Source organism: Mizuhopecten yessoensis, unplaced genomic scaffold (assembly GCF_002113885.1).
Source record: "Mizuhopecten yessoensis strain PY_sf001 unplaced genomic scaffold, ASM211388v2 scaffold8949, whole genome shotgun sequence".
NCBI classification, from domain to species: Eukaryota; Metazoa; Mollusca; class Bivalvia; order Pectinida; family Pectinidae; genus Mizuhopecten; species Mizuhopecten yessoensis.
In genome coordinates, this window is record NW_018407803.1 from 238,875 (window position 1) to 253,970 (window position 15,096).

Genomic DNA, 15,096 nt, shown 5'->3' on the forward strand with positions numbered 1-15,096 from the left:
TTTGAATATTACATGTTAATAACTTGATTGGAATTATAACCTTGAGTTGACAGTTTGATACTTTGAAAATTTTGAGCCAGCCCTACCCCCAAGGGCTGTAGGGTGGGGCTCAAGGGAGTCAGTGTGCTAAAATTTCTTCATTTTCCTTGTTTAGAATCAGAGGTGCTAGTTTCAAATCCTTTTTAGTCTGAAATCTGTATGCTTGATATTGAATAAGGTGGTTTTATTGTTTTTTGTCACTTTGAATAATATTTCTGTTCATGTTAAAAACGAAATCAACTCTCTGTATAAATATATCAGGTGACCGTTAAGGCCCATGGGCCTCTTGTTTGAATTAAACACTTGTATTTTGCCTGTAGCTATACTTTAGTCAACTTTTAAGATTACAAGTGTGTGATAAATACCAGGTGAGCGGTGCAGACCAATTGGGCCTCTTGTATTTTGGATGGAGCAGATAATTAAGTATGATGGAAGCAATTTACTCCTCTCCATACCCACATGCTAGTCCAGAGGTTAATGCATTCATTTGAAGCAATACATCTATTCTCTCTTGATCGACTGTTTTTAGTAAATTATAATAAATAAATTGTTTAATATTTCAAGAACAGTTTTAGCTGTATAGGTGTAGTCACTCCGAAACATCTTTTTGTAATTGAATCGTCACTTGTCTTATATTTGCATTTCATGAACTTGTTTGCATCATTGTGTTGATGATTTTTTCCATGTCATACCCAACAATAAACAGTTATACTACAGTTAAGGTGATCATTTAGGCCCATGGGCCTCCCTTTCATAATGCAACGATACAATTGCAGTATTGTTTGGATAGGTTAATGGGGATGACCTTGTAAACGGATGAGGTCTGCAGCCTTATACTTTAAATTGTATTCTTTACTGTGTGGTATCCATCAGTCCTTTATCTAATGTCAACATCTTTAAATAAATACTTCTGTTATTCTGAGTGCCCACGTTGATTTTCATTAGATAGTGGCTGCCGATTTGGGCCTTCTGGTGCCTGTCACTGTTATGTTTTATTTTTTCTGCTGGCTGTCACTGTTAGGTTTTATTTTTATAACCCCCGCAACGAAGTTAGGGGGGGTATATATATACTGGAATCAGCTTGTCTGTCCGTAGAAAAAGTTTGTCAGGACAACTCCTACTAAAGTAATGGACCAATTTCAAGGAAACTTTCAAGATATGATAACTACCACCTGAAGGTGTACATCTAGGTAATTCTTTTGATGCTCCCACCATAAAATGGAGGGGCATATAGTGTTGCCAATGTCTGTCCCTTCCCGTCCCGATTCATTGTAAACACCTGTCCAATTGCGTCCCGTTGCGTCCTGTCGCGTTCCGTCCCGATTCAATGTAAACACTTAGCAACTTCATTTGTTGACAGATTTTGGTCAAACTTTATACAAAGGTACAACCCTCCATAAAATGAGGGGGCATATAGTGTTGCCCATGTCTGTCCCGTCCCGTCCCGTCCCGTCCCGATTCAATGTAAACACTTAGCAACTTCATTCTTTGACAGATATTGGTCAAACTTTATACAAAGGTCAAGTATGAGTATACCTCAGACATCGTTGTGTTTCAGGGATCAAAGGTAAAGGCCAAGGTCACACGTATACTTGGTATATAGAGAAAATCATCAACTGATTCAATTTAAACACTTAGCAAGTTCATTCTTTCATGAATTTTGGTCAAACTTTATATAAAGGTCAAGTATGGGTATACCTCTGACATCCTTGTGTTTCAGGATGGTAATAACATACAGAAAAAACATATGAATATTAAAATCAACTTATCAACTTTTAGTGTAGTACCTTGTGTGTGTGCATGTTTCAGGGTATCAAGATCACAGTGGTTGTAACTTTTATAGAACACTGAAACTAATTTCACATGGCAGCATGGGCATTTATGTCTTACAGATATTTTCTAGTTTCATTCCGTCCTTTTTTTACAAAGTTATGGCCCTTTGTTGAAAAAAATCTTTGTCCGGACAACTCCTCCAAAACTACTGGGCCAATTTCAACCAATGTCTTCAGATTTGATAACTATCACCTGAAATTGTGCATCAGGGTATTATTCTTTTCGTTCGGACCCTTTTTACGGAGTTACTGCCCTTTGTTGGAAAATGCTTGCCCTGACAACTCCTCCAACACTATGCTCCCAATTTCAACGGAACTTTTCAGATATGATAACTACCTCCTAAAGTTGTGCATCCAGGTTTCTTTTCCTACCCTTTTTTATGGAGTTATGGCCCTTTGTTGAAAAATCCTTGTCCTTACAACTTCTCCTAATCTACTGGGTCAATTTCAAAGAAAGTTTACAGATATGGCAACTGCCCCTCCATGTTGTGCAATCTAGTGGTACTTTTTCATTCCGACCCTTTTAAAAGTAGTTATGGCCCTTTGTTGAACAAACCTTTATTTGCCCCCTAAATTACTGGCCCAATTTCAATGAAAATTTACAGATATGGTAAATACCTCGTGCATCAGGGTAGTATTTTTTTCATTTTGACCCTTCTTAAGGAGTTATGGGCCTTTGTTAAAAATCTTTGACCTGACATCTTTTCCTTAACTACTAGGACTATGTCACCAATAATGGTTCATCTGGGCTAACAAGATTTGGTTTGCAAGTATGTTTTGGCATTGAGGGGGAGTACAGGAAGTATGTGAGTGACCTATATACTTAAATAAGTGTACACCTCAGCCAATAAAGAAATCATTACTAGTGGGAGACTATATTGCTTTGCCTTAGTAAGCCTTTAGCTTACAGTTCTGGTTTATATAGGAGCAGGGGCTATTAGTTAGCCTTTGGCTTTCATTTCTAGTTTCATTCTGACCCTTTTGTACAAAGTTATGGCCCTTTGTGGAAAAAATCCTGATATTTTTTGTCTGGACAACTCCTTCTAAAGTTATGGATCGATTTCAATGAAAATTTGCAGATATGATAACTAACGCCTGAAGTTGTACATTCAGGTATTATTTTTTCATTCTGACACTATTTTACAAAGTTATGGCCCTTTGTTGAAAAATCCTTGTCCAGACAACTTCTCCAAAACTACTGGGCCAGTTTCAATGAAAGTTTTCAGATATGATATATACCACTTGATGTTGTGCATCCAGGTATTATTATTTCAATCTGAAATACTTTTCCAGGTACAGTTGTGGGATCGCACAACATTACACGATGTGCGGTGTGCGCACGATGTGTGCAAGGTGTGTGAACGATGTGTGCACGAGGTGCGAACAATAACAAATTGGATGATCAATGCTTGCGCATATTTGTGCGGATGATCGACGAACGTTGTGCGATAACAATCGCGGTTGGTGTAAATTGAGGAATGGCTTAACAATAAATACGGTTTCCTGTTTATTCAAGCTACATCTATAAGTTTATCTTTCTGTCTATACTTTCTTAAATTTAGAAATGATGATTTCAATATTTTTAAAGAACCTTAATCGACACATGTAAAATTACAACACAGTCTCGGCAACACAGGTAAACATAGCCACTTTGAACCTGGACCGTAGTTTTCCCCCGCCCGGGGCACTTAAGTACCTCGCCAAGGTGTGAAAATCAGGTGGAAGGGTGCCAAACCAATACTTGACAGTCTAATGGTCACTGTATACTGGTACACGCATTGTAAAATTGTACATAATCTTAATTATAGAGATGAGAGAATTACAGTAATATATATGCAGTGTACATTATTGCATACGAGCTTTCCGTATTTATTTCATTCTGTGATATTGATCAACAAATTGTACCAAATCGCACAGGTGTGCGGAGAGAAGCGCACAACGGGGCGAACGATTGTTAAGTCGCACGGTTGTGCGCACCATGTGTGGACGATGTGTGGGCGGTGTGTGAACGATGTATGCACGGTGTGGGCACGGTGTTTTTGGTACGTTGTGCGGTCACACAACTGTAACTCCTCTAAGACTATGCGGCCAATTTCAACTAAAGTTTTCAGATATCATAACTACCACCTGATGTTGTGCATCCAAGTATATTTTTATGGAGTTGTGGCCCTTTGTTGAAAAATCCTTTGTCTGCCTCCTTAACTACTGGGCCAATTTCAATTAAAGTTTACAGATATGGTAATTACCCCTGACTGTTTTTAAGGAGTTATAGCCCTTTGTTAAAAATCTTTGTAGTTACATCTCTTCCTTAACTACTAGGATGATTTCAGCAAAACTGGTTCAACTTGGCTAACAAGATTTAGTTTGCAAGTATGTTTTGGCATTGGGAGGGATTACAGGAAGCATGTAAGTGACCTAAGTAATATGCTTAAATAAGTGTACAGCTCAGCCAATAAAGAAATTGTTACTAGTGGGAGACTTTGGATTGCTTTGCAATGCTTTGCCTTAGTAAGCCTTTAGCTTACAGTTCTGTTTTATATAGGATCAGGGGGTATAAGTTAGCCTTAGGCTTACAGTTCTGTTTTATGTAGGAGCAGGGGTATAAGTTAGCCCGAGGCTTACAGTTCTGTTTTGTGTAGGAGCAGGGGTATAAGTTAGCCTGAGGCTTACAGTTCTGTTTTATGTAGGAGCGGGGGTATAAGTTAGCCTTAGGCTTACAGTTCTAGTTTGCTTAGACTTACATTGAGTTTATTGATCATGATATGATATAAAATTAAGGTCAGCTTGGATACCATTCTGAGATATGAGGGGTAAATTAAGGAAACGGAGACCCTTCTGGGATATGAGGGGTAAATTGAGGAAGCTAAAACATGAGTAGCCCCAATTGCACAAAACTCATTGTTATTTTTAGAACCTTTCCTCATAATTTTGATGTGTAACTCTAAAGCTGCAGATAATGAACTGACCAAAAAAAGTAGCACATCGTTGATTAGTAGGTCATGGTGACTAATTGTTGTCATATAAATTGGCTAAATTGTGTCAAATATACAGTCTATTTCATGTGGTAATAAACAAGGACCATACAATTATCATGACAAATTCTTTTTAGGAGTATCTTAACCTAATCTCAAGAAATAGGGGTTGAAGTGACCAGGGTGGGGGTGAGGAGTTGTCAATGTTCTTCCTTTCTTTTTTCTTTTTTTTCTCTCTCATATATTTAATCATAATTGCTGTTTTTTATTTTATTTATTTTGGACAAAGGCCAGACAACAACTACAATTTGTATTGGGGGTTTTCACCATCAGGTGAAAGACTAATTGTTTTTGTTATGTTTCTTCTTATTCTTTTGCCATAATTCTGTGGCGTTCTAATCTTTTGATTGGTAGGATATGTGTTATGTGTTTCAGCTATAGTGTAGGGCATGGTTAGAAGGTGTTAATGCCAAATTTTCAAGATAGTCAAAATCCAATATGGCCACAATGACGTCATAGGTCAAAATCTTAAAAATGGCCAGAACTCAAAAACTTTGGAGTATACAGCATTCATTTGTAGATATTCTTTTGGGGCTAACTTTTCCTTGTTACATGTTGATACAAAAAACGTCAATAAACATCCTCGCTGTTGGGTCAAAGGTTACACATTTTTTCAACCTTTTTTTCCCCATGTTTTTTGAAAAATTCTTTTTGAAGTCGATCGGGAATTCCATCCTGACGCCATTTTGAATATTTCCTTTGGTTTTATTGAAAAGCTTACAGTATTTAAAAATCTTTTTGTTCTGATGTTGTGCTAAGTAGATTTTATCCAGTCTATGTTTTTATGTTTGACCATACCATCTACCAAATTCCTGATAACTTTTATGTTGATCAAAAATCAAAGATGGCAATGTTGCATGATGTCATATCTGTTTTTTCCTCAAACTGCAATAACCAATTTACGAATTAAACCATCAAATTCATCTTTGGATGTGTTATGAAGACCAACAATGCAAAACAATTTCTTGGGAAACATTTTTGTATCAAAGGTCAACTTGTGGTTTTCAGGAGGGGTCAAAGTTCAAACGTACTATTTTGGGTATTAAACTTTGTAAAGCTTGTTCTTCAAGGACTAAAGTCTTGTTATTTGATCTGTAGGATGCTGTTAATATCGGATTTGAGAAAAATGATGGACCTTGATTTACTTTCAAGGTCACAGATGTCAAATGTTCAAATTTTTAAAAGCATAATATTTCAAAAACGGTGTTAGGTATTTACATTATATTATGGTATGATTTGTAGGATGCTCATGCACATATTTTCCCAGGAAACATTTGGTGTCAATGGTCAACTTTTGGTTTTCGATAGGGGTCAAAGTTGAAATGTGCCATTTCAAGAAAAATATCTTTGAAAAAGTTTATCTCAAGTTCTTCTTTATATAGAGTCTTGATATTTGATCTTTATACATGCTCAAGTGATTGGCTATCAAGTGTTAAAGTATGATCGACCTTGATTAACTTTCAAGGTCACATGGATCAAACATGTCAAAATATTCAAACAACCTCTCAAAAATTAATAAAGTAAGAAGCCTTGGTATATAGTATTTAGCAAGGAGCATTCTGGAACGAAGGCCTTTAACATCATTTCAACGAATGACTTTGATTTACATCAGTGACTGCCAAAATCAGTCTTCAATTTTTTTAAAATTTTGGCATTGTATCAGAACTTTCAGTACTTTGATTCATTTTAAACAAAAATCAAAGCATTATCCTTTTTGTCATAGAAGGTAATGACCATGAAGATAAAAAAGGTTAGTGATCAAAGAACAAGTTAGTCCTAACGTTGAAAAGCCCGTCAAATTGTTATCAACAATTTCTAGTTTAGAAGTGTATCTGACTTTTAGATATATTAGTCCACATTAAAACAATTGTATCAGAATACTTACATTTTGATATATAGCAAGTAAGTAACACATGAGATTTGTCTGCCATTACTTTGATCGAGTTCAGAACCAGAAGTCTACAGTACAACAATAAGTGATTGAAGTATGCATGCAAGAGTATTATATTCCTCTATGGTATTGATGGGCGTTTTGGATAACATAATTAGATATGTAACCACCCCCTGGCACGCACCTTACATTTTTGAGTAGAATGTTCATAAACTTATAATGTAGCTGGTGATATGTTCTTGCTTCATAGTGCTTGTAATACCTGGCAATTGGACTTGCATTCTATATTAAGAATATCTTAGATACTAGTTTTACACAAAGCATCTCTTAGCAAAGGAGAATCATTGTTTTACAAATGAGGGGTATGCATAAAATGGTACCATGAAAAGGTTAAGAATTCTTTACTTCAATCATACGCTGGACAATTACTAAACCAATACTATAAATCAAAGACCCTCACAGTGATTGTGTACAATAAAATGCATTTCAGATCAAAAATCCTGCAACGCTACAGTCAATGACAAATGTTGAACCACAAAATATTATCTGATGAATGATAATTGGTTATAAATTATTGTAGCAATATCATCCCTTTCTATTGTAGATTTTGGACTCAACTGTACGACTTGCCAACATCTATATCAAGCTTGTGTCATCAGGATGTGTGTTATTCTCAGAATGGAAAGCAACATTCTTATGTGACAGAAAACGACCTGCTTGTGCCTTCATAACCTTTGAAAAAGGAAATAAAGTTCCAGTCTTAAAAGGACGCAAAGCCACAGAAGATGATGATGTCAGCTCAATCGTTCCACAAATTGCTAAATTCATGGAGAAATGCTATGAGGAATGGCTGAAGTACATTGCAGACAAGAGAGATGAATACTATGAACTGAACTATCTGACCATCGACCAGATGGTCATCCTTCAGAGAGAGCTTGTGAAGGTTGGGACGGACGAGGAACCGTCCAAGTTGATCTTCCCCCTGCTGTCGGGGATAAAGAAGGACTGCAGTATGTCCGATCTTATTTCTGCCATGAAGGCTGCCCAGAGAGAGGTGGAAAGTATGGATGAAGATGAGGATGAAGAAATGCCAGAAATTTCCTCTGTGGTAGAGATGGGGGAAAAAGAGAAAGAACTTATCTTCATCAAAGAAGTGATGAAAATTGGTTACTCAGAAGCACTAGCTAGGAATGCTTTATGTCATTTTAAGACAGATGAAATTGACGATGGTAATAAGAAAGATTTGCAAATCAAATTTTAAAATTTAAACATAGCAAGAGCAACATGAAATCCATGGAGCACAGCAAGGCATAAAATGCCAAATTATTGTAATGGTTGTATAGGCAATGCTTGTTGAATGACTGAATATATTTCAATAGAACATATCTTAGATAAGAAACTTTTTATACAATGTGTCACAAGATCGGACATGTGTTGCATCATGTCTAGACAATTTGTTACATGTCATTTTTATGCTTGTTCATTTTAAAACTGTATGATTGCACGATGCTTCATTTTCATTGTGTTTCTGATATGATTATCATATATCAAAGAATTCCTCACTTCAGCTAAACTTGTTAATAATTTTGACTACCAATTAAAGGCAGACATCTGTGTAATAATCCACCATGGTTTTACTTGTCTGCAGCTCTGTTGTGGTGCATGGACAATGAAGATGAAATGGACACAGAAAGTGCCGTGGATGAGGGAACGGATAAAGGGGAGGCCAATCCCCAGACTGTAGAATACAAGGGCTGGACTAATACAGATAAATCCATTTCAAATGTCACTTCAGAGATTCTCGGAACCCTCAGCAACATTAATAAGTAAGCAGAAATTTTTGTATGGTATGTTATATATTTGCTCATTTAATATTACAGTAGAACTTCTCTAAACTGGCCATGCATGGGACAGAAACATTTATGGGTTTAATTTTAGGGAGGGTTTGGTTGGCAGAAGTTGATTTAGTTGATCCAGATTCGGTTATAGCTGCTTTGATGCCATTTGTACAGTACATGAACTTAACAGCTTGGGATAGATTTTGTACACGTGTTGTACAACCTATGTCACCCGCGACTATCTAATAACACCCGCGGGTCATACAAATCTCCCGCAATCCATCAACATGACCCAGAAACCCCGCTTCTACACTCATATTATTATCTCCCTACTTCCACATGTGTTAATACAGTAAGGTCTAAGATCTATCCAGTGTGATGATTTGGCTTGGTTTCATCTTTACTGTGTTGATGATACACTATATGTAAATTGTTTAAAACCCTTTCAGTATGGCTATTGTTTCTGATAATTATCAGTGAGTGCCCTGAGGCGTGCACAATACTTTTGAAGACTGTTGTCACAAGAAAATCTTATCAGTGATGAAGTACAAGATTGATCTTACACCATACAAGGACTGTGAAATTATATGGGCTAAAGGGAATGAAGTTGGCAGTAGAACACTCTATATCTGCTCCTTCTACCATCCAAAAACATTTGATGAGGATAGTATGAGACACTTTAGCTACTCCATTAAGGAAGCCACCAAAATAAATAATGCTGCCCTTATTATAGGTGGTGACTTCAATCTCCCTGGCTGGGACTGGAAAAATAAAATTGTAAAACAAAAAACAAACCATGTGTAAATGCACTACAATTTCGCAAACCTACTGGATGATGTTGCACTTACCCAAGTGATCGACCAATCCACCAGAAATGACAATGTCCTTGACCTCCTAATTACAAGTCTCCAAAATCAAATAATTCGAACAGAAATAACACCTGGTCTCTCTGACCGTGATATCTTCTTTGCAGAACTTAATCTTACTCCCCAAAAATACATCCAAAAAGCAAGAAACATTCCAGTATATAAAAATTCAAACTGGAATTCAATAAAAACAGAATGTATCAATGTATATAGCTATATATCATCAAATAGCAAGTGGGATGTTAACAAATTATGGGAGTATTTCAAAACTGAATTGTGCCACCTGATAAAGCAACACAACCCTCATAAAACAATTAAAACAAAACCCAGTCTAACTTGAGTTACTCCAGATATTAAGAAATATATCAGGAGAAGAGACAGATTATATAACAAATCCCCAAAAAATCTGGGTACATACAAATAAAAAGATGAGTACAAAGACCTGAAACACCACATTCAGAGAAAGCTCCAAACATCTTATTGGAACCATATTGAAGACATCATCACCCCAGAAAGCACAACAAATGAAAACAAGTTTACCAGTAAAAAACTGTTCTGGTCATATATAAAATCCAAATGGTCAGACCATAGTGGAATGACTCCCCTGAAAAGGGATGGTAAGCTAGTGCAAGACCCTACCAGCAAGGCCCAGGTACTAAACGCACAATTCCAATCTGCATTTACTACCTTGCACCAGGTGTAACATGCCTGCTCATGATTCATATCCCACCATGCCTGAAATTGTTATCCATGAAAGAGGTGTCATAAAACTCCTCCAAAGCCTCAGGCCCTGATGACATCAAACCTAGGCTCCTGAAAGAGCTTGCAACAGAAATAGCCCCCATCTTAACTCTGATATTCAAACAGTCATTGGCAACAGGTTTAGTTCCTCTGGATTGGAAATCTGCCAATGTGTCACCTGTATATATAAAGGGTCGAAAATCCAATCCAGAAAACTATAGGCCAATATCTCTAACATGTATCTATAGTAAAATCATAGAACATATTGTGGTCTCAGTATGTTCCTATACAGTTGGTGAAATACTGCGAATCCATCGACATCATCAGTCGGGTCAATCAGTCTCTTGACGTTTCAACCCTTGTTCAGGAACGTCCTCGTGATGTTTGGTCGACAGTGGCGATCAACTCACTGCCCATCAATGGATGGCTTCCAGTCTTTCTCCTCCCGTCTGTTCCACAACCAGCATGATGCCCGCTCGGCAGCCTCTGCTAGTCTGCGCACCGCCGTCTTGCATCTCTTTCCGACTACTCCCACAGCCTGCAATGGCTTTCTTTCTCTCATTGGCCTGGTCGCATCGCTCCTGCCAGGGCACAGTCAGCTCAGTGACTATAATCTGCCTGGATTCGGCAGACCATATCACCACATCCGGATGTAGCATTGTTGTTTGACGTCCGGAAACACCAATTTCCTCCTCAGGTCGACTCTCATCTCCCATATCTCTGCCCCTTCCAGAATGCCAGTGTTGCCTGATGTTGCTTTCGTCTCCTTCTCCCCTGCTTTTACAAACTGGATGAAGGATGGTTTGTGCTTACGAGGTGGTCTCTTCTTCCTTTCCACCTCGAGAACATCTGCCAATTCCCGAGGCACCTGGTCATGCCTCTACCGGTATCGTCCCTGTGTTAGCGCTGTCTTGCATGCTGAAAGGATATGGCCCATTGTACCACGTTCTTGACATAGCTGGCACTTTGGCTCTTCAACTAGTCCCCACAGATGAAGGTTCACTGGCGACGGTAAAATGTTGTATACTGACCGCAACAGGAACTGGATCCTCAATGGTTCATAGCGCCACACGTCTGTCCATGTGAGTTTTTGCTCTGGCTGCTTCTATCTCGTCCATGCTCCTTGCTTTCCTGGTCCCTTCTCGTTCTCTGCGAATTTCCCCCTGTACCAGAGATCTTTTTACCGTATCATCTGATCCTTCCCACGTCTGAAAAAATGAGTTGTCCCAAACCCTTGCCATCCTGAGCATGTTGCTCCGACGATGTCCCGGTGCTTGAGAGCTCCCTCTGCCTGCTCCACAGACTAGCTTGCAGACCATTTCCTTCCTGTCCTAGTCTGGATTCATGTGTATCTAATCTTCTCGTCCTTTGAATCTCACAGCGTCATCACTAGTCTGGCCTTTGTTACCTTGAACTCCTCCACCAAAGATGACAGTGGGAGTTGCAGTGATGATGTCCGGCTGTAGAGCCCAATGCTGGAGAAACTGTGTGGGACTCCAAGCCACCTCCGCAGGTAGCTGCTGATGGATCTTTCCAGTCCTTCCATTGTTGTCAAGGGAACCTCATATAGCATCAGGGGCCACATGAGTCTCGGCAGCAGTCCATGTTGGAAGATCCATGTCTTGAACATTCCTGGCAGGCCTGACTTGTCAATCTTCCTCATCCACTCAATTGCCTGCTTCTGCATGCTGTTGATGTTGCTGGTATCTTACAGTGATGCATCAAACCACTTTCCTAGGCACTTGATTGGGTTGTCCGCAATTGATGGGATCTCTTCTCCTTGTACTTTCAGCTTGAATTGTTGTGTCAGTCGTCCCTTCCTCATTATCATGCATCTCAATTTTCTTGCTTTGAATTTCATCCTCGTCCATGAGACTACCTCCTCCAATGCAGACAGAACCCATCTTGCGTGGACATGTGTGGTGGTAGTCACAGTCAGGTCATCCATAAAACCTCGATTTGATGGTTGTTAGATTCCTGATTCTGTCCTGGGCCCCCTGGTTTCCCGTCCTGCTGCCTTGATGATAAGATTCATCTCCATGACAAATAGAATGACTAATATGGTACATCCTGTCACTATTCCTTTCTCCATATTTTGCCAGGATGTTGTATCCTCCCCAACAGTAAAACGCACCAGGATTCCACTGAAGTAGTTTTGTATTATTCCCTTTATATGCTCCGGGATAAAGTAATGTTGTATGGATACTTCAATCAGCTGATGTGGTATTGTTCCATATGCATTTGCCAGGTCTAGCCACACTACTGTCAGATTCCCTCGGCTGGACTTGGCCTCTCTGATAAGTTGGCTTAGCACACTGGTATACTCCACACAACCTGAAAAGCCTGGTATACCTCCTTTCTGTATTGATATGTCAATGTATCCATTGGTCGTCATGTAAGATGTTATCCTTCTTGCCAATACTGCAAAAAAAATCATGCCTTCAACACATAACAAGGAAATTGTCCTGAACTGCCTGTTGTCTTTTGAGTCCTTCTCCTTTGGAACAAAACATACCTCTGCCTTCTGCCAACATGGTGGTATCTTCCCCTTCTTCCACACTTTCCTCAGTAACTGCCATAGTCCCCTCAACAGCTGTGAGCATTTCTTATACACTTAAAAAGGAATTCCACTTGGGCCTGGAGCTGAACCAGTTCTTGCCTTCTTAACAACATCTTGGATCTCCTTTCCAAGTTGGTTCTTTGGTGTCAAGCGGAAACTCTGGTGGCTCCTCTGCTTCCATCCGTGGATAGTTCCCAAGTGGAATGCCCCTATCTTCATCTCCATGCGTTTCTCTCAGGTGTCGCTCAATATCTGCTGTTGAACTATCCAAATGGCCTGATCTTTCCCCTCCCAGCAGAGTCTTTGTAAACGAATAATGATCCTTGATAAAGGACTCCCTTTTCCTTGCTCTATCCTTCCTTGCCTTCTGCCAACATCATGACACATGCCGATACACATAACATCTTGTATTCATTTCAACATGGATTTTGCAAATTTCGATCATGTGAAACTCAACTTCTTGAATTCATTGACATTGTCTTCAGGAACCTTGATGAAGGACATCAAACCGACATCTTGATCTTGGACTTTGCCAAGGCTTAGACTTTGCCAGTCAGTCATTCTTTACTAATCCATGAGCTTAAAAATTATGGTATAAAGGCCAATGTCACAAACTGGATTGAAGGTTTCCTGGTTAGTAGAACCCAAACAGTAGTAGTAGAAGGCGAGAAGTCTACCTCTATCAATGTCCATTCCGGAGTTCCCCAGGGATTAGTTCTTGGACCCATCTTATTCCTCTTTTTATAAATGACATCCCAATGGGTCTGAATGCTACAGTTTGTTTATTTGCAGATGACACTATTGCATATCTGGTTGTCAAGTCAAACAGTGATGCTGTAACATTGCAGGAAGACCTTGACAAACTGGCACTCTGGGAAAATACATGGAAAATGGCCTTGATAGTTTATGATGTCATGATAGTTTATATAGATTTACATAGATGCAATTTACAGTAACAGAAATACTCATAATGTTATCTTGTTCTAACAAACAGCCATTGCCTTTTAGTCTCCATTTTACAGGTGAAGCAAGCCAAACAGTATTTGAAAAGATGATCATTGTGGCTGTATACAGACAGCCTTGTAATGAATTTTATTTTAAAATCGAAAAAAGCAAATAATTAAGACACAAAAGGTGACAAGAAATGGAATGGCAGAAAAATATTATGATCTAAAAGAAGTGATTAGAGGTATATTTTTTTATGTATTTCAGAGAAGTGAATGTTGATCCTCTCATAGAAGACCTTAAGAAACTGTGGGAAAAATTTCTGACTTCCATTTCATCCAGTGTTTCTGACTACCTCAGTGTGGAGCACCTTGGCCTGATCCTGAGACATCTCAAAGAAAAGGGTACAATATTGTTACGATAGTGACCACACCAAATGGTCAGTGTAAACCAAACAAAAGGCACATCTCATTGAAACAAAATTGTCCTCGTTTACCAAATGTGGCAAATATCATATGACATTACGAGGTTAAAAGAAATGTACAAGATTCCTATGTAAGATTTTTAACATGAAGAGCAAAAAAGGTAAAATATCATCTATTGTAAATCTGATAGAGATCCTTTCGTGGTCGGTGCCAATTGCAAGATCCTTCTAGGATCTCTTGTTTATAACAGTTAACCAAATTTGTACTATTCCACCTGGAGTAACCAGATTTGGTATGCAAGTATCTCAAAGGATGGCAAAGTGCAGAATACAAGAATTATGTCACTTTGACGTAAGTGAGCTTTAAGTTCAAGAGGTTGTGGCCTTTGACTTCAACCTTTAAAAAAGTGTGTCTGGGGCATATCCTTAATACCATTTCACCTAGAGTTACCAGATTTGGTATGCAAGTATACATCTGCAAAGAGTAGGTCACTGTGACCTATGATTTGACCTTTGACCTTATCCTTTGAATAAGTTTGTCTGGGTCATATCACCAGATTTAGTATGCAAGTATATATAGACTGGTGTAGTGTGGAATACCAGAAGCAGGTCACTGTGACCTATATCCTGATATAGGTATACAGCTTGGTAAATGAAGAAATCATTACCAGTGAGGGACTATAAAATTGCCTTGCAATACTTTGCCTATTTCAAAAATGTTTTCAAAAGAACAATTCCTACAGTTCCTCTGTGATTTTGGTGGTATAACGAGTTTAGCGGTATATCGGGTTTACTGTTTTGAACTTATACTTTAAAAATATAATTATAAACTTCAGAATACATTTTTTTCAAAATTGTAATTTAATATTTCGTATTCATCGATGGTCGTTTATCTTGCCGTAATTTGTCCAATTGGCTACACAAAATT

At 38.5% G+C, this 15,096-nt stretch overlaps 1 protein-coding gene across 6 annotated transcripts in view; it reads left to right on the forward strand.

The window, feature by feature from the left end:
• The window catches only part of LOC110456924 (E3 ubiquitin-protein ligase rnf213-alpha-like), a 298,096-nt gene that overhangs the window by 94,072 nt on the left and 188,928 nt on the right, over positions 1-15,096 (forward strand). For all 6 annotated transcript variants that reach the window (XM_021507988.1, XM_021507990.1, XM_021507991.1 and 3 more), the window contains 3 exons: positions 7,399-8,023; positions 8,443-8,620; positions 14,012-14,148. In XM_021507988.1, the coding sequence (XP_021363663.1) occupies positions 7,399-8,023; positions 8,443-8,620; positions 14,012-14,148 (940 nt within the window). The remainder of the gene's footprint in view (positions 1-7,398; positions 8,024-8,442; positions 8,621-14,011; positions 14,149-15,096) is intronic.